Below are 21,033 nucleotides of genomic sequence, written 5' to 3'. Positions count from 1 at the left end.
ACCAAAAAACATGGACCTGTCTCCAAATATAGCCTGTGTACAAATTTGCAGCGACGTCCACTTATCCATAAATCAGTAGTACAGTGAGAGAATTCATGAACTAGTAATTAAAAGACAAGTATATATCAACAGCTGTCTTTCCGAACAACTAACAATAACTTTTCTTGTAACTTACCATTAAAATGCCTTTAGAAGAAGCTAAACACTGACGTAACCGGGAAGCGTAAGACAGGACACCACATACGAAATATTATAGACAGCAGTGAATGGTTTTTAGTGATGCTCTTTCAGGATAAGATAGCGATGACTCCTGGCCCCTCTTTCCTTATATAGCCTGCCCTCGAAGGCTTTTTGGTCCAACAGTTCAAATCTTAACGAAAAACAAAGACAAGACGTCACTTTGTCAGTTGGTACGTAAAATTGCTATTCACCTGGGGTTACTGTTAAAAATAGCTGAGAAACGCAAAGACGAAACGTGCCTTACTTCTTCATTCCTGGGTTCATTTCAACAAGTTCCTGCTTATGAGGGTCAACCCGCAACTTCTTCCACTGTTTTGGGCTTATTTATGAAAATGTTACGGCTTTCGGCAAGAGCATATTATTTGAATAGACTAAAGACGTCTCAGAGAGACCAACTACCAATCATTTCTTTGTTAGCAACTGACAGAATATGACGAATCATGACAACGTTTCATAGTTTTCCACAAGCCACAGGCCGCAACTCACTCTCGTCCACTGCTGATAGCAAACTTCATCTCGAAGAAATATTTCTGAATGTCTTACGTGAAGTTGTTCTCGTACACAGCCCGTCTGGATAAACAATAATAAAAGTCAATAACGTGCGTGGTGATTAATCGAGATAAATGCCACATAGATTTCCACAGCCGCTGATCGTTATCGTTTACGATATACACCCAATAATGTAAAAATATCAGACAAACATCACGTATCGTGCGTCAGACAGCGCCATCGCCTTGCTAAATGGCACCGTCTGCGCGTTTACATGCGCTTCGCGAAGTAGTATCGTCGTAAATAGAAAAATGCCTGTTTTGCAGAGTAAAAGTACTGTAAACAATATTAACAATGACAATGATTTAAAAACAAGAAATATTATTTCTATGAAAGTATAACTTTAATGACGTTCGTTGCTATGGGTTCCAATCCTTTTCTTCAATTTCATCACTGGTAGATTGTTAGAGAAAACTTCAAATAAAAGCAAAAATATATTTTGGAAAACATGAAGAGGACAATGTTTTGAGCCACGAGAGTTGTCCTACAGCGATCTCGCGTTGCCTCATGACCGCACTATACGTTCAAGAATGCAAATGAAGTACCACGAGACCACTACAGACACGACTCGCCGCTTTAGGACCGGCCAACTCTCCGGCACATAAAAGTTTCATCTTCAAAAACATCATTGAATTGTTGTGGAGAAAATAGATATGCCTGGAATCACGTGAACCAATACTACGGCTGCCAATCATAACAACGATGCAAGTGAACTGAATAATAACACAAATCATCGGTTATTTTCGGCAATGCTCAAACCTTTACATGAAAGACCACAATGAATTTTTGCTAACATATTGAAAACTGCAATGTCAAATAGGAGATATCTCCAATGTCTAGCTTTCGTTCCGCATCTACCATACATTATTCCGTGGAAGAGACGCCCCAAGAAATGTATATATTTAAGTATACTCATTAAAACCTTGAAATTGAGGTATAACTGGGCAATTAAACATAAGACATGGAAGCCTGGCTAGTTTTTATTAAAAAGATATACTGAAATCAAGTCAGTGTCCTTCTATAACTTTTCTAAAACTATACTTTTTAATCCTAAAACGGATTACCTTCCAATTGTCTGTAAGATACTGATGGGATAAAGGTACATACTTTTGTAAGGAAATTTCAAGTAAAAATTTAGCAATCTTAGATTCCTTCAGAATATGTTATTTTCAGTATATATAAATCAATCATTTACAAGCACACACATATAAACATACCTGTATATAAAACACACACAAACAGCCACATACACACGTACACACACATACATATATATATACGATTATAATAACTTTTTGTATGTGAATCATTTATCACACAATACCACAGGTGAAAAATAAGAGACGGGATGTACTGTAGGTCCTGGCCGTTTTCGATTTAATTTCCAAGCCATTGACGAAGGACTGATACATAGTATTAGAAGTCACAAATATATGTACTGCAGAAACAGTGCTGACGAACATACACAACCGTTCGTGACTACAGATCCACCCACAGGAAGGTGTCAAGGTAGGAGTGGCCTTCAAAACTCATTTGGCTAAAAATCACAATACACTCTCAGGGGACAATACTGATAATCGTACAGATCCACATCTGACAGGTGTCAGGGAGGCAGGGTTGGAAAACTCATTAGCACTGCTGCCGCCGTACTGTGTTTACAAATATGATGATCTTATTTCCATGCATCTCTACTGCCTACCTTAAAATTTAAACAATTTACAAATTTCTTTTGATATTAGAGGATCAAGTTTATACATCCCTTGACTGATATTCATATTATGGCTGTAACTTTCTTTTATAAAGTTAGATTCAACTATATTCCTTTCCAGTGCGTTATTAGAATATACAATCCTTTTTGCCCCTTCCCAGTTGATAGCATGATTGTTCTCACTAACATGTACAAAAATACCACTGTTCCCCTGTGCATATTCTCACACATTTTTTATGCTGTTCTATTCTCTTTTCCAGTGCTTTACCTGTTTAGCCAATATAAAAGTTGTCACAAGACTTTCATGGAATTTTATATACACACCCTTTAGTATTGTCGGGAGAGTTCTTGATAAGTACAAGTTTCATTATTTTATTGTTCTTAAATACGACATTAACACCAAAATTCCTTAAGAAGATGGGGGATATCTTTCATATTATTATAATAAGGCAGTACAAGCAAATTTTTTGTGTTGTAAGGTTCTTTTTGGTTTTGATACATAGTCTTTTTTGCCGCTTCTAATGCACTGTTTAATACACTGTCAGGATATTTCAATTTCTTGCCTGTATTCCTAATCTTATCTATTTCCTCATCAATATATTCAGGGTTACATACACGTATTGCTCTTAAAAACATAGATGAAACCACTGATTTCTTAACCTTATTGCTTTGTCCGGAATAGAAATGCACATAAGAAGAAATATTAGTAGGTTTTCTATACACACTATATTTAAACCCATTACTATTTCTTCGTATGAGGACATCCAAGAAGGGTAAGCACCCATCATTAATCTATTTCCATAGTGAATTTAACTGATGGTACTAAATGATTTAACTTGGCAAAAAAGTTATTTACATCTCCGTTCCCTGGCCACACACAAATTATGTCGTCAACATACCTAAACCATGTTACTTTGCGTGGAATTATGTTGTTTAATATTGTCTTTTCAAAAAACTCCATATATAAGTTACTTAACACTCGGGATAAAGGGTTTTCCCATTGCCATACTAAAATTTTGTGAGTAAAATTTACCGTTAAATTTAAATTTACATTCTATCACACATAATTTAATCAGTTCAATTAAAGTGCTTTTATAAAATGAGATATCCAGCTGCGTGTCCTCTAATAATTCCGATAAAAACTCTAGCAGATTATCAATTGGCACCTTTGTGAATAGTGATACTACAGAAAGAGAGAGAGAGAGAGAGAGAGAGAGAGAGAGAGAGAGAGAGAGAGAGAGAGAGAGAGAGAGAGAGAGAGAAAATCATTAAGGTAAAAGAAAAATCCATCCTCCCTCAAAAATAAAATTGACCCACTTTTTGGCCCAAAGGGAACCAAAGATCCCCCCCGGGAATCCCAGGAGGATAACCTCTGTTATTCAAGTTGATTTGACTTAGTTTTGAACAATGGCACAACACAGATTCGACTTTCTAGAGCTCCTTGAAGACACTGAAGCTACACTGGAGTCAATTCTAAGTCTCCAGAGCCAAGGACGGATTCCGTGTCTTCGAGGAGCTTTAGGAAGCAGGAACTTTGTTTTGTGTCTTTTACCAAAACTGAATCAAATCAATTTCATTAATAAGAGCAACCCTCCGGGGATTATATAATGTTGCTGGGGTCCCACCGGTGCTTCCCAGAAAAGCCCAAAGGCCCTAGTTCATGAAGTGGGCTTCTTTGCGGACTTAATTTTGTACTCCAAGAGTTCTGGTTTTGCAAGGGGACCTGCTTACGTCCTTCCTGTAGAAGCCAGGAAGAGAGAGGGTACTCCTTTTAGCCAAAGGGCCTTCCACCCATTTCAAATGGGATTTTATAAGGATAAACTCTTTTGTTTTTGAATGTATGTCTTATGGTACTACATTTTCTAATGACTTTCTTGCTCTTTGGAATGAATTTAAATGATCCGTTATTGCAAACTTATTTTCATTAATATCATTATTATTACTGAGCTTCATTTTAATGATAGGTTGATTTTGATTCTACGTACAAAACATGAATTCAACAGGAATATGCACACCACAGTCAAAACTAACCTTTAAACCTTGATGGCTGAGAGGTTTAGTCTACTATCACCCTGGTTTAAACTCAAAATAAAAGAAGAGATTTTATAGGTAAAAAAAAAAAAAAAAAAAAATAGGATATTGCCCAACTAGACTCTCACCTCCCAGGAGTCATCGGCTTTCAACAACGCGTTCAGCCGATCGCGTATCCTGTAATATACATCTCAGGAAGATTCCGTTCAAATCCCACGCCAATCCATCCCTTCCCAAAAAATCATTAAATGGAACAATAACATTCTCCTATTTTAATGAGAGAGAGAGAGAGAGAGAGAGAGAGAGAGAGAGAGAGAGAGAGAGAGAGAGAGAGAGAGAGAGAATCGAAAATGGCACCCAGTTTTGACATTGGCAACTAATTTTGGGCTTAAAACCACATAGACTGATTAGAGAGAGAGAGAGAGAGAGAGAGAGAGAGAGAGAGAGAGAGAGAGAGAGAGAGAGAGAGAGAGAGAGAGAAATAATGGGCCTTTACGTAAAATGGAAAGACCAGACCCCTCAAAAATAAAACTGACCTAATATTTGGCCAAGTGGAGTTTCAGGCTGGGATTCGAATCATTTTGGCACTTCTGGAAGCAGGTGCAATTTCACCTATCATAAGCCAGTTTTGAGGCTGGGACCCAATTTCGGAGTTGCTATAATAACATCATTCAAAGTTATTCAAACACGTGCAGGAATGTTGTTGGCAAAGGTGACATCAAATGACATTCATACAAAAATAAACATCCCATTTGACATGAGTGGAAGGAACACTGGCCAGAGAAAGATACCCTGTCTCTCCCAGGCTTCTGGAAAGGGAGGACGTGAACAGGTCCCCGCTTTCATTTCAATTCTACGTATTTTATACACTTTGTTAATTCCCATGTTGAATGGGCTGAGAAAAGACTTAACATTTTCCAGCCACAGGTTGTAGTCTTAGTGGCAAATGGTAAAGTATATTTCTTTTAGAATACTAATAGAGAAGACCAAACAAATCCCATTAACTGAAGAGAGTGAGTTTAATATATTTAGAGATGGCATTAATAAACTAATATTGCAAACTACTTATTTATACAGGCACCTTGTACAGAGACGAACACTGGAAAAATACAAATATTACCCAAAATTCGGTGGCCACCTTGAATTCAGCAACAAATGTATATAAAATATGGAGATCTTTAATTAGCGATGGCACCACTCATCAGAACATACCCCTAAAATATTCACGTCTCACAGGGGCAGTTTAATGAAAAGGGGAAAGTGTTTATAAAAAGAGAAGGGGAAATGGAAAATTTACTATTACTAATATTTTATCAGCTGTCACCTTTGAATATCTCACTCAAGTTTTTTTTTTTTTTTTACTTCCACCTCTCTCTCTCTCTTCTATTTAAAAGAGAGATTTAACCCATCGTTTTATTTTACCCGACTGATGCTAAATCAGTTCATTCGCTACTAAAAGATCATGGGAGCACTATACCTACATCGACCGAGCGCCGTTGATTTCGGAATCGCGAGGAAGAAATCGTGTGGCGTGTCTCGGAGAAATGACAGTCTTCAGTCCTCGGCCGGCGACGACGCCACTGTGTCGATTGCTGAAATGACGCGTGAATGGGAAATTCTCCTAATTGATGGTGTACCAAGACTTGGTCCGCTCGTCCTACGCTGACGCGGAAGGGTTCAAACAAATCATGGGGAATGAAGTCTATCGGCGAGAACTCGTGAATAAATCTTTCTCAGCTTTTTTTTTTTTTTTTTTTTTTTTTTTTTTTTGAGTTTGCATAGTATTTTTACACTCTCAAATGTGAGGTCGCCCCGCGTGCGATGCACACATTTAAAATTCTGACGTTTGTTTGTAAGTGAATCATAAAGCATAATGTATGTGTGCACATACAGTATTTAAATAAAAATAACGACCATACATTATATCAATGAACATATACATCAATGTAAGAAAAAGAAATATTATACTGAGCGTACAAATTCATAAATAAACTAAGATAGTATGTGTATATAAATGTATAATGTACATAATTCACCTGCTCTGATATAGGCTTATATATATATATATATATATATATATATATATATATATATATATATATATATATATATACACACACAACAAGCCTGTATCAGAGCTGGAAGTAGTCCCAAAGTTCATCTTTGTCAGAACCTTCCTCTTTTGAGTTCGTTTGAATCGTGCCACGGAAGGTGAAAATTTCTTCGCTTATTTCTCTCTCCGATGGAAACTTGTGTGATAAGTCTATCCAGAAAAAAGAGTGAGAAGTCTACAAGTTAATTACGGCAGTGACTAGCTACTGTGCCATGCAAAGTTAATGAACTGTTTGTTGCTGCAATCTGAAGAAGTACAAAGTTCAACTAAACTGAAACATAACAACGCAAAATGTCGAGAATTTTCCTTGATTTTTATACCGGTTCGTGCCCAGAACGAAGTCCGCTGACTATGGCTTCGAACCAGCACTATAGGGTGGTGATTACACCAAATGCAAGAACATTTTATAATTCTATTAAAAAAATAAACTTCACAAAAAACACACCCAAGCTCTTTAATACTATGTTAATAGGGAAAATTACATGCAAATTTACAATGATTTTACGTTTCTCCAACTTATAGCTGGGTTTACAATCAAGAACACTGAACAAGAAACAAAAAACGAATAATGGAATTCGTGGGGTGGTAATCAAGACACAAAAAGTTACGTTAAATTTGTTACAAATCACTAAAATCGCAATTTGATCGAGCCTACGAATGCAGTGTTACTACGTGACATGATACATATCAATGCAAGACAAAGATGGGCTTCGATCAAACTGGATTAAAAATCAGTACAATTACCTAAGTTTGCGAGAACGATTTTAACAGGACGGTGGCCCGTGACACGCTCACAACATGTCTGTTCACTGAAGAGTCGAAAAAACGTCCCGTTGTGTGCATGTCGTCAGGTAGGAGACAGTACCACACGCAAGCCAGAGACACTGCTAACTTTGTTTCGTTGCCAGAGGATGTTTTAAGTATAGTAAGAAACCAAAGAAGCTTGTAAAATAATCTCTCTCTCTCTCTCAATGTTGTGTTCTTACACACACACACATACCACACTAACATTCATTCTTTCTCATGCACTGACAACACATGCCGCTGTGAGCCAATCCAAGTGCACAAACTAACAGATTTTCTCTTTCTCTTTGTACATAATGCATATGATATTTTATATTTGAAGAGCTTTTTCTTCTTTGTATCGACTTCAGCACTGGTAAGATTTGATCTGACAAATGTCTATTGTATTTTTTTCCTACCTGCCTATTTCCTTAAGATGATGATAATGCATGGCTTTGGGTAATGTCTAAGACAAATGAAATGTGATCCTATTGTAAGTTAAGGTCCCCATCAAAACTTAAACATTACAGAAAACGGAGCTTTCTCTCCCTGGTGACGTCAGCACGTCTAAGCATGAGTTGCCATGTATTCTTTGGATATTGTATTCAACCTCATGTCTAGAAGATGAGTAAATGGAGGGCGCTTCAGCGTCGCCGAAGAACGTCCTTTTCAGAAATTTCAAGTTTTAATTATGTTACTGTAAGCAAATTTCTTAGTTTCAGAATTCTAATCAACCAAAAGTGCAACGTACAGTGCATCCCTCGATATCAAAAGATATGCAACAAAAGAAATAGCAATACCATTTCAAATTAGAACCACCGCATAAATTCTTCACATCACTCATTTCTCGCCACATAACTCATTACAGTCTCGTTTACTATTTTTGATCTCTAAACTGACTAGATAGGAGGTTTTGTTGGCAAAATCCCTGCAGAAAATTCTGTCGACACAAAACTTTCGATCTATGTAAGATTAGCGCATTCAGGTAACGTAAATAATATGATGGATCCATTTGAAATAAAGTAATAATATTATGAGTTCACGGATGTAATCTTTGATAGAATAAAATAAACCCAAACTGCATAATTTTCGTTGCAATTTCGGTACTTTCTGGTGCATTATTTTTAAACGTTTGTGCAGTAATGCCTATACGAAGGAATTATTACACCTTATTAATGTCTAAAGACGTTACAAGTGTCTGTAGACTTTAATTTCACATTCTACTAAGGTGAATTCTCTACACACGACCACTACCAAGTACTCAGTCTTCATATCTGGATGAGATAGATTTGGTAGTTTTAGCTGCGTAGTAGTAGTAGTTCTTACTGTTACTTCCTTGCAAAACTTTTTGGTGTTCCTGAACTTTGAAATACGAAGATGCTGTTAATATAAAGCACACAAATAAACAAACACATAAACACTTTTAATGAATTTTACAGTTTTGTTGTGCATCACAAACTTGAAATAATGTCCTATTATTAAAACACTAGAAGATACAAATATCTTGGAATGTCTATTTTAGTTTGAGAAAAAGATTCATTTATACATCTTAAGTTTTAAGTGATGGACGATAGATTTACATCTTTTAATAGCCATTTAAATGCAAATGATATTGACCCAACTTAGTGACTAGTGACGTAATCAAATCCACCAAGAGCATTGTAATAAATGATACTGTAATCCTTGTTTTGCAATTTTAAAGGCTTTCTCGTGCATTGAGTAACAAACTTTCAACTAATTTATATAGAAGCTTTAAGTTACATCACCTGAAAAGTTATCGTGGACCACCAGAGGTCCCTGTACCACCAGCTGAGAGACAGTGGTCTAGAGGAAAGACAAGGTGAACACAACAAGCATATAGTTACTTGGAATCGTGATCTGAAGTCTTATTAATCAAAACTTAAGACATTAATTTCAAGGCATTATCCTAGATGTCCCCAATACAATACTATCTTTCCTTGTCACTTAAATATATGCTTGATATTGTTGTGTGTAAGTAAATGCCTATTTGCTTAGACTGCAACATAAAAGTCAACATGCAGATTTGTAAGTAACTTCACCTGAACTGCCAAGATCTATAATGAGTTAAATTGATTACCTATTTATAAGAACTCTTCGGGCCATGAACACATACGTATATACAAATTTAAAATCTAGCACGGGTTTCAAGCAATCAGAGAATAACAACGAAAAAAGCAAGAAGATATATAGAGGACAACAAAGAACAAGTTGCAAAAGACGAAAATCTCAAGTAGTAATAAACAGCACGAGTGGGTCTGCCCACTCTCTTCCACTAATTCAGTTTTCCCTTTTCACAACCTCATTTTTTAAAGAGTTCCTTCTCAGTCACAGACAACTGGCTTTGTTGTATTTCAGCTATAAAGAGGATGAAATATAACTTTTCTGCCTGAATTACACGAATTCTACAAGACAGTACTCCAGTGATGAAAAAGAGGTGTAACTAGATAAAACTGAATAATAAACAAAAGAATATACAGTCTCAGTCTTTGGTTATTAATGGGTGGTTTTCCTGCAAAACAGGAAAGAATACAATTAGCAGAACCCATGTTCGTTAATAAATACAGCAGTAATAAACATACTCATGTCATTGTGAACTGCATTATTTACGAAATTTTCCCAAAGAATATCAGTATAACATGGATAGTAAACCAACAGAAGTCTATCAATTACTGGTAAAGTCAAATATTTTCAGAAAGTCATCACTTGAGACAGTACCAACATTTTCAACAATAATATCCCTAAATAATAAGTACAATTACCTAAAGATACCATTTTAAGTGGTGACATAGCATTGATACAATGCCTACGTCTTGACGATTATCTGAAGTGAATCCTAAGAAGAATTAGTAGTACATAAGTTTTGACTTACTAAAAATCTACGATTTATTACACAGTTAAGCAAAAAAATGTTCTGTTTGTCAGTGAACAATTTTTCTGGATATAATTAATGGCTTTAACCTCAGAGGAAATGATTGATTCTTTGGAATGAGTCACAAGAAAATTGTTCCGACATACGGTACTAACCTCCTTGAGTACTACCATCACGGTGTTCCAAGAAGTGGGCTACAGTTCATTGCGACTTTGCCTTAATAGTTATTATCAATTCATGTATTCTTCCCCATATAAAGAGAAACACTTCCTGTTATGCTCACTGCTTACAAGTGATGTGTATCATGGCTTTTGAACGAGGATGAGCATCCTCTTTTCCTATTTTTAATCTGCATATTTTTTCCATAAAGAAGTAGATTTTAAGTTAGCACAACCTTCTTCAATGCCTTAACCAGATTTTTAGCCGCAAGCCTAATAATTAAAAATCGGGATCTTATTTTACGATTCATAGAGCGACTGTCGCCTGATGTCCATAGTTTTAGAACGGCTTTATTGTACGACATCGAGTGATTCCAGTCCTTTTGCGTCAGGGATCTTTTATTAATGGATCAACGCTTCCAAGCCCATATGTTTTAATTTAAGAAGACCTGAATTAAAAAAAGGAAGCAAAGTAATCTCCCGCATTAAAATCCGATTAACTGACGCTTTCGGACAAATTCCAGTCTTTTTGCGTCAGGGATCTTTTATTAATGGATCAACGCCTCCAACCATACGTTTTAATTTACGGAGACCAGCAACTGAACTGAAAAAGGGGAAGAGCCACAAAGTAATCTCCCGCATTAAAATTACGTCATCCTTCCGATTAGTCACGAATTTTGACGCTTTCGGACATCGAGTGATTCCAGTCTTTTTGCGTCAGGGATCTTTTATCAATGGATCAACGCTTCCAAGCCCGTATGTTTTAATTTAAGAAGACCAGCAACTGAACTGAAAAAGGGGAAGAGCCACAATGTAATCTCCCGCATTAAAATTACGTCATCCTTCCGATTAGTCACGAATTTTGACGCTTTCGGACATCGAGTGATTCCAGTCTTTTTGCGTCAGGGATCTTTTATTAATGGATCAACGCCTCCAAGCCATACGTTTTAATTTAAGAAGACCAGCAACTGAACTGAAAAGAGCCACAATGTAACCCTACGATTAGATCAGTCACGAATCTTGACGCTTTCGGGAGACGGAGAAAGTGAGAAACACTACCGAAACAATTCTTCGAGATCAAGTTGGGAAACGTTGTGCAATAGTTCAGTCGTTCAAAGTGAAGGAGTGATTCGTGTCCGTGTTTGTTTACGTCCTGTTACTTGGCTTATTATCCTCGGTAACTGTCGCTAACCTTGGTAAGATATGACGTAGTGATAGTTATGGCGATTGTTGCCCCTCTTCAGAGCTTGTCACGTTCTTCGAAGGCTTATTTAAATGGGTTAGCCTGACTGTATCTCAGTCTCTGTGTTTTACGCTACGCCAGGCTAACCTGTGCCCTTCCATGTCTTATATTCGTGTGTTTTAGCCCTAGGAGGATTTCCATGTAACCTGTGCCCTTCCATTAAGAATTTTCGTGTGTTTTAGCCTTGCAGGATTTACGCTACGCAAGGCTAACCTGTGCCCTTCCATGTCAGAACGCAAGGCTAACCTGTGCCCTTCCATGTTAGAATTTTCGTGTGTTTTAGCCTAGCAGGATTTACGCTACGCAAGGCTAACCTGTGCCCTTCCATGTCTTATATTCGTGTGTTTTAGCCTTGCAGGATTTACGCTCCATGTAAGGCTAACCTGTGTTTTAGCCATGTCAGGAACGCAAGGCTAACCTGTGCCCTTCCATGTTAGAATTTTCGTGTGTTTTAGCCTAGGAGGATTTACGCTACGCAAGGCTAACCTGTGCCCTTCCATGTAAGAATTTTCGTGTGTTTTAGCCTAGGAGGATTTACGCTACGCAAGGCTAACCTGTGCCCTTCCATGTAAGAATTTTCGTGTGGCTAGAGGATTTACACTACGCAAGGCTAACCTGTGCCCTTCCATGTCTTATATTCGTGTGTTTTAGCCTAGCAGGATTTACGCTACGCAAGGCTAACCTGTGGCCTTCCATGTAAGAATTTTCGTGTGTTTTAGCCTCGCAGGATTTACGCTACGCAAGGCTAGGATTTACACTACGCAAGGCTAACCTGTGCCCTTCCATGTCTTATATTCGTGTGTTTTAGCCTCGCAGGATTTACGCTACGCAAGGCTAACCTGTGGCCGTGTTTTTTCCATGTAAGGAACCTTGCCCTTCCATGTAAGAATTTTGTTTTTGCCAAGGCTAGGATTTACGCCACGCAAGGCTAACCTGGCCCTTCCAGTAAGAATTTTCGTGTGTTTTAGCCTAGAGGATTTACGCCACGCAAGGCTAACCTGTGCCCTTCCATGTCTTATATTCGTGTGTTTTAGCCTGCAGGATTTACGCTACACGCAAGGCAGGATTTACGCTACGCAAGGCTAACCTGTGCCCTTCCTGTGAATTTCCATGTCAGACGCACGCAAGGCTAACCTGTGCCCTTCCATGTAAGAATTTTCGTGTGTTTTTGCCTCGCAGGATTTACGCTACGCAAGGCTAACCTGTGCCCTTCCATGTAAGAATTTTCGTGTGTTTTTGCCTCGCAGGATTTACGCTACGCAAGGCTAACCTGTGCCCTTCCATGTAAGAATTTTCGTGTGTTTTAACCTGCTAACCTGTGCCCTTCCATGGAAGACTTTTTCGTGTGTTTTTTAGGATTTACGCCACGCAAGGCTAGGATTTACGCTACGCAAGGCTAGGATTTACGCTACGCAAGGCTAACCTGTGCCCTTCCATGTCAGAATTTTCGTGTGTTTTTGCCTCGCAGGATTTACGCCACGCAAGGATAAACAATGCCTCTCCACTTTTTTGTTTTGATGTTTTTACCCAGGAAAAACATATAAATAATAAACTGGGAAGTGGCTGGAGTTTTCCGAAAAATAACCTTCTGATGTGTTACACACTACGCAAGGCTAGCCTGTGCCCCTCCAATATCTTAGGCCTAGGCTATATCCGCTACTTGGTAGGCTAAGCCATCCCATCTTGGGAAAGTAGTGACGGCGACTAGGATAATTTCAGTGTAGCCCAAATACATTTCGGCAGGCTATGTGACAAAGTCGTGTTAATCCAGGCTTAGGTTAGGCATGGTTAGTAATAGAATACCACAAAATTATGGTGTACATGGAATATAATTCTGAATATTATAAGCAATACCAGTACAGTACATTACTCGCCCAAACGCTGGTCCTTCTCCCTTGATAACCTAAATATGCTGATGATAATGAAGTAAAATTTTACAAGTTTCCCGTAACTGAATTTCCTGCGAAACAGTTTGTCCAACAGTGAATGGTTTTACATGATTCTGACACTTCCTTTCTGCCAGAATTTGTTTCTTAACCATCTCTTAAATCTAACAAATTGATGGATCTGTGTTGGGTAACTGGTATTTTTAGTTTTTTGAAAACTAAAATTTGAGAATGAACTTAATAACCTAGTCAGAGTCCCTTATGCCTCTTCTGGACCCCTCTCCACTTTTGGTAGTGGAATGCAGTGGTATTTATTGAGACACCCTAACCTAAAGTAGGGTGGCCAGTCCTACCTGACCAGGTGCCATGTGGACACTGTGACATTAGGGTTGGGGGCGAGTTAACAAAGCATTTCTGATAGAATTGAATGTCAGAATTGCTTGAATGCATAAAAGGAAACAAAATTTCAATGTTGAATTCCATTATCAACAACTTTTAAAATTTCTATAGGACGTTTTAAGTAGGAATTTTTTTTTTCCAAGAATACAAACCTTCATCTTTTATATGGTAACACCTTCGGATAAAACTAGTTCGGTTGTTAGAGCTTAACAACCGAACCAGTTTTATCTGAAGGTAGTTAACTAGCAACAGTTGTTCACCAATACCATAATTTCAAGATATGCCTTGTCGAGGTCAGCAGCGACCCCAATGGTTTGATACCATTGCACACTACAGTACTTAGCAGTATCATGCTGGATTTGACTAATAAATTTCATCAGGGGGTCCAGGTAACTGGATTTTTATGGGAATCAAATTGATAAGAATCTTAAACAGTGTAAAGCTGATGCAAAATATTTATAGTGATGATAAAGAGTTATTGCTTTCTAAGTGTCATACTACAGTAAACCACCTTAGGCTATTCGCGGGGGATGCATACCCCCCCCACCCCCTGCGAATACTTAGAACCCTTCTAAAAACACTTAGAACTGCCCATTTTGATAGTTCAAACAAACAAACAAAAAAACTAAAAATGCTTATACAGGTATTATCCTACTTATGATGGGGTTAGGTTCTAAAAAACCCTTTGGTTGTTGGAAAAACTTATCTTGAATAATGCCTAGCCAACACTAGGGTATTCAGTACCATGTATACAAATATGGTAGCCTAGCTACACTATAAAGTATACTCTATACATACACGGTATAGTAATTATTAATATCAGCTAATTCTGGAGGTTCACGAAGAGTGACTTATGATAATTCAATTCAAAGAGAAATTGAATAACAAACAAGAATTAACTGAGCCTACATTATGGTATATCGTATACATTTATGGTAGCCGAGCCTACATTATACTGTACTCTGTATTCACATATCATATTGTACAAACATCAACATAACGAATATGCATCTTTTCCATGGATCTTTTAAAATGTTATGCCTTAATTCACTGTACAGTACTGAAGTCTTTATACTGGGAGACTGCTGATGGTTGAGCATGCACTGAAGCAGTGCTTCACATATAAGTTAATTGGGGCACAACATTTAGGATTTTGTATGTAACTACTTCTGTATCGTGTTTTAACTGTTTTTCCTTTAAGGCCGGCGGGTAAATGAATGGTGGAAATTTGGAAAAAATTTGTTCAACAAAATGAATACAGTATTATGAGTGGTGAATTAACATTCGTTGTTTTGTAGTGATGAGATTTTCCCAAAACCATCCCCACAAGCTGGAATGTATTATTGTTACGTTGGAGTAGAATCAATGTTTTTGAAAAGTTACTATCAAAATTGACTAATAGCTGCTTTTTCCCAGTGAAACTAGACATCAACACTGAGGCAGAGCTCAGTAGTAGCTATGAAACCCTGGTCAGAGTAATGTGATGGCCTAGCCCAGTCAGGCTGCTGTCATTTTAGAAACCTCAAAAGCATAGCATCAAGAAATAAGAAAGTTATTTCCCCATCACTTTTCAACTAATGTAATTAAAATCTTACTCACACTAGGCCTAAACTGCCCGATTAATGGCTTAGGACATATGTACAGTACATATTTATATTGAAAAAGATTGAGTTTTTGCATTTTTTCATGGAAGTTAAAAATTGAAATAAAAACACAATACTGTAGTACATTTTTTTTTTTTGGCAAACCAATGACATTAAGATACCAACATACAATTTTTAATCTGGACTTATCTTATTAATTTTGCTCGTGCAGAGCAATTGATATAGCAATAGAAGGGATTTGATTTTTTATTTACGCTGGTCAAGAAAGAGTCACAATAGATTTGTCGGACTAATATTGATATACAGTACTGTATATGCTAGCCCTTAGTCCTGGCATGAATACCATACCTATATCCCAACAAAGTTTTTCAACTCTTAACCATCCAGCCCCCTAAAATTCTCACATGGTACATTTTTTTAATTCTGTTCTACAAAATTTCACATCTCTTAACAGAAAATGGAGACTCGAATGTGTGACCATAGAATGTTACAATTTTTGGCCAAAGTGTAGTGGGAAGATAGTATTATGACCCAGAGACTGGAAAAAAGAGCAAGATCTTAAGTGTGAAATGGTTTCGACATATGAAGAGATGGGATGGGGAACAGTCAGTTTGAAATATAGTAGAAAATGAAGTAGCAGGATGGAGACCTTGTAGGAAAGGCCCAGGAATTTATTAACATTATTGAAAAAGGGATGGATGAGGACCCAGCCTTACTAGGAGTTCAGACAGAAAGGGCACAGGACAAGAGAGGTTGGGGAAACCCATTTTACACCAAACCCCATGAAGGGAAAAGTTTGTGTAATTTATATATATATATATATATATATATATATATTTATATATATAATTTATATATATATATAATATATATGTGTGTGTGTGTGTGTGTGTGTGTGTGTGTGTGTGTGTCACTACAAAACCTAAGATTCAAGTGCAAGAAATATGAATAAATGATGATGTCTGGTCACGGGAAACAAACCGGGTCCCATAATCAGAAAGAGGTCCCTGACCATGTGGTCAGGTTGGCAACATTACCTTGTTCTGATTATGGAACCTGGGTTCACTTCCCACAACTGGACATCATAATTTCTTTGTATTTCTTGCACTTGAATCTTAAGGCTCTGTAGTGAAAAGCATATCCAAAAAAGCGTGAAGAATTCTGGAAGTTAAGAGGGCACTGTGGCTATTACAATTACATATGTATATATCTGGTAAAAAGTGATGAGTAGCTGCTACATATTTTATATATATATATGCCGTTGACTCCTGGTATTTGTGGGGGATGCGTACCATCCCCCCCCCACAAATAACTAAAATCCTGAATAGGCAAATTTTCCATGAATAATGTGTATATATGTATATATGTTCCATAAAGAAAGCCGTGAATCGTGAGCCCACAAATCTGGGGCCCGACTATACAGTATATATGTATAGTGTGTATATATATATGTATATGTATATGTGTATATGTATATATACATGTACATAAATTTATATATATACACACACATATATATGGTGATGAATAAAATTCTACATTACATGTCCATAACACTTGGTATCATTTCTTGATTTTTCATCATTTTCATTACTGCACTTAATGACATTCTCGACTGGAATGACTGGTCTAATCACTAAATACTAATCTATGGTCATTAGTGGATACTTGGACATAGCAAGATCTACTGGGGACTTTATTTCCTGTTTTACTAATTTCTGGGTGCAAGACTATGGAATCTTGGGTTACTGCACGTGTGTGTCTTTAGAATTTAATAATAGATGGGCTCTCTCTCTCTCTCTTGTGATCCACAGAATCCTGGTCTCATTAACAGCAATTTTGAGTTTGTCTCATCTTCTGTAACCAATTTAATTGTCTCTACCTGTGCCTCCCAGTCATCCAGTGTTCCCTGCCAAGCCCCAAATTGTTCATTTTCATGTCAACTCTGATCTGTGGAGCATGCCTGAAATTGAAGCCTATAATTCCATTCCTCTATGAAACATTCGCTACTGAATTCTGTATTCAAATCTAATTCAGTCCTCATTTGATTTTTTCCATCCCAGTTCCTGAAGGTTTTTGTGCCTTTTCCATCTTGGCTGGATAGAACTAGTGGCAGTCTTTCAAAAAATTGTAGGGTCTTCTCTCAAGTTTCCCTTTCTTTCCATCTTACAGATTCAGTCTGAATTTTTTTATGCGAAGATTAGACCTTTCTCTTGGGTGCCAATGAACACCTTTTGAAACCAAGTGTTCTGTAGATAATTTTTTTCTTTGCCTTTCTTCTAGTGAAGTTCCACTCTTTACCTCCCTTTCTCCTTTTCTTGTGAGACCTGGGTCACATAAGGGCAGTTAGTTGCTTGTCCAATAGACCAATGCATTAAAAATGGACTTAATGAAGGGATAACAGTATTCATGAAGGAAAGGTTTGTGAAAGGGTGCAGTATTTTTAAATGTCTTTGGATATTCTATTTATGATTTGTCTTTCATCTAAAAATCACAAGTACCTATCGGTGAATTTTACTTTAATGGTTCAGGATCATGAATTTTTAAACTGTATGAGTAGTATTACAGGTTATATTTATGGCACTGATGGGTTTAATAAGACTACATAATTCTTCTCTTCTTTACAGGTCAGGCAATGGAGAGCCAGGACTCTGAACCACTGTTTGGAGATGATGTGTATAGCCTGTTGAGAGATGACTCTTTGTTACACAGAACTGGGTCGAACAATTTTGCCTCTTTAATTGAATCTGCAGATGCGGCAGTGCCTGGTAGTAGTCTTCGCCAGGAATTGGAACAACCTCAGAATTTCCATCAAAATGAAAATGCTAGTGGGGAGATAACAGATAAAAAAGATGAGCTGGTGCAGGAAAATATTGAAGAGAACAGTCAACAAGAACTGCAACAATGCCTGCCGCGGACAGATATTAAACAAGAACCCAAATACCAAGTTCAGAGTGTGGAGGGCCACAGCATGCAACAGGAGCAGCAGCAACTTCAGGAGATGAAATCTGAACATAAATACCAAGTTCAAAACACTGGTGGCCAAAACCAGCCAGAACAATGTATCGTTTATCACTTGTCAGGTTATACAAATAATACTAGTAGTATAGTTTATATGAGTGATGAACCCTCGTCATCAGTTGCCAGTGTACAGGATCAGCCACTGGTAATAGCTTGGGATGGCGTGGATGATGACGAATCTGTGACTGAGGTGAGTTCGAAATTTACCAGGCATGTCATCATGTCAGCAGCATTAATGATTTTATGTTGCATTTGATATTGGGTAGGGTAAGTTGTAAAATTAGTCAGGTCTCTACTCCACTATTTTCTGGGCCTTTCTGCTGATCCCTCTAGTTAGATTCATGTGGCAATCCCCTCTGGCCACCATCCCCCACTTCTCGACTGTGTCTGTCAACTTTTTTTTTAACTAAACGCACTTTCTCATCACCATCATCCTTGTCTGGCCTTCTCCACCATTACCTTAAATATATCTGGTGATAAAATTACTTCTCTTGACTGGACATCACTGAAAATGGGCACCACATCCTCTGAGGAGGGGTAATTTCTTTGCTGTATCTTTTCCAGTTCTGCCCTAACACAATGGGTAGAGGCACTGGCATGGGTGCAGTCTGAACCTGTATTTTCATGTGGAAAAATGTTTGAAATCAGCGTATATTTTTGGTTTCATGTAGTTTGTTCTTCTCAGGGATTCTGCAACTGATGGTATTTGTTGAATGGATTTTTCTCAATTTTTCTTTTAACTTTACTGATGCCTGCTTTTGTATTTAGTGTTATGAGCTTGTTTATTAGTTTTGATTCTGATTTTATGTTGTTAATTTTAATTCTTTTGGGAGACACTGAGCTGAACCCTGAGTCTGTTACTTATTACAGCAAGAAAAATTAACAATGTGCTTTACTCGAATATTCGGGGCTTAAGGTCAAATTTTCTTGATCTCCAGAGTTGTGTCCATAACAACGATTTGTTGTTTTAATCTGAGACTCTGTAAGTAGTAACAAGTCAAAGATCGAGTTTTTAATCCCAGGGTTTGATGGCCCTGACTTTATTTATCATCGTAACATCCCACAAGCGCAAGGTATGACTGTATACTCTCAAGTCCAGGCGACCTATTTATCGTCAGAAAAATTTGGAGTGTAGTTCTTTGTTTTAAAATTTTCAGTAAGTTCTACAATGTTTACGTATTTGCTATTTACTGTAATCCAGATATCAGTGATTCTGTATATGAATGTCTTTTGAAGAGGATTAGTATGGCTCAGTCACAAGATTCAAAATCTTCATTAATTATTTGTGGAGACTGTAATGCAAAGCACAGTGAGTGGCTAAATTCAAATTCCACAGATCAACATGGCTGGTCTGTTCTTGAGTTCTGTTTATCTTCTGATTTTGTCCAGCTAACTGAGGAACCCACACAAATTTCTGGTAATAGATTAGACCTCTTAGTCACAGATGCCCCAGCTATTGTGAAGTCCAAGGTCTGTGAATATGTAGGCGCTTCTGATCATTTGTGCCATTGAGATGGACATATCTGTCAATCAGTATACATATTCCTAATTCAGTTATTGGAAAAACGGTCTGGTTGAGATCCAGAGCCAATTGAGATCACATTATTGAAGCTTGTCAGGCACTTAATATTTCAGATGCTATATTAGATCCTGATCACAAGAAGAAATGAAATGAAATGTTGATGGCTATTTTAATAAGATACGTCCCTAGAATGGTCATCAAATTTAGGACAAATGACCAGCCATGGTTTGATGATACATGTAGACGAGCCTACCATGACAAACAGTTCAGATTCAACACATGGAGGCGAAATCATTCTAATGAAAATTGCACCATTTTTGTTGAGTCTCGCCCTGCTGCGAATAGAACTTACCATACATCCGAGAGAAATTACAGCTGAACTAGTCTGAAGCTTTAACTTTTTGTACATGTAACTTACCAAGTAATTAATAGCTATTAGTTTCTACTTTAACGGCAGCTTTAGATTTGAAAATTCACGTAGCGCTCTTTTGTTTTGGTGCAGGTAAGTGCCCTGTCCACTTTCAGGGAAGTATAGGTACAACATAGCTGAAGAGCTCACTTCGTTTCTGCTGCTCAATGACCATACATTGGTTGTTCATCAGATTTGTTTTGATGTTCAGGAGTATTCACCAGATGGTTTGGATTATTATCGAAGGATTTGGTGAAGTATTCTGTACTGTGGTAGCCTCTGAGCTTAGATAAGCTTGGCTTAGACTTTTGTGAATTTTTTATATACTTATGTCAGACTCGAGTGTGTTTAGTAACCAGTATTGTAGCAAAGGCTAAAATACTAGGTTGACTTCTTCTAAATATGACGCTCATTCAATATGTTTTCATTGCTGAGGACAAATTTGTTCTCCTGACTTGACATGCGAGGTGCAAGGAA

At 37.5% G+C, this 21,033-nt stretch overlaps 2 protein-coding genes across 11 annotated transcripts in view; one reads left to right on the top strand and one right to left on the bottom strand.

The window, feature by feature from the left end:
* LOC136829404 (interference hedgehog-like) overlaps window positions 1-758 on the bottom strand; it is a 291,106-nt gene extending 290,348 nt beyond the window's left edge. For 3 of the 5 annotated variants that reach the window (XR_010850374.1, XM_067087944.1, XM_067087934.1), the window contains exon 1: window positions 176-753. The gene's annotated coding sequence lies outside the window, so the exon portion shown is untranslated. Of the gene's footprint in view, window positions 1-175 lie in introns of all 5 variants that reach the window. The other 2 variants (XM_067087926.1, XM_067087955.1) reach the window with 1 other exon arrangement.
* Window positions 759-11,497: 10,739 nt separating this feature from the next.
* Window positions 11,498-21,033, top strand: part of LOC136829373 (cellular tumor antigen p53-like) — a 49,832-nt gene continuing 40,296 nt past the window's right edge. Inside the window, exons 1-2 of one of the 6 annotated variants that reach the window (XM_067087824.1) lie at window positions 11,498-11,668; window positions 18,232-18,815. In XM_067087824.1, the coding sequence (XP_066943925.1) occupies window positions 18,240-18,815 (576 nt within the window). In that variant the 5' untranslated portion in view covers window positions 11,498-11,668; window positions 18,232-18,239. Of the gene's footprint in view, window positions 11,817-12,179; window positions 12,502-13,101; window positions 13,153-18,231; window positions 18,816-21,033 lie in introns of those variants that run through there. The other 5 variants (XR_010850372.1, XM_067087834.1, XM_067087855.1 and 2 more) reach the window with 5 other exon arrangements.

The sequence above is a fragment of the Macrobrachium rosenbergii genome, chromosome 4, assembly GCF_040412425.1.
Source record: "Macrobrachium rosenbergii isolate ZJJX-2024 chromosome 4, ASM4041242v1, whole genome shotgun sequence".
Classification (NCBI taxonomy): domain Eukaryota; kingdom Metazoa; phylum Arthropoda; class Malacostraca; order Decapoda; family Palaemonidae; genus Macrobrachium; species Macrobrachium rosenbergii.
This window is presented reverse-complemented; position numbering and strand designations above follow the sequence as displayed.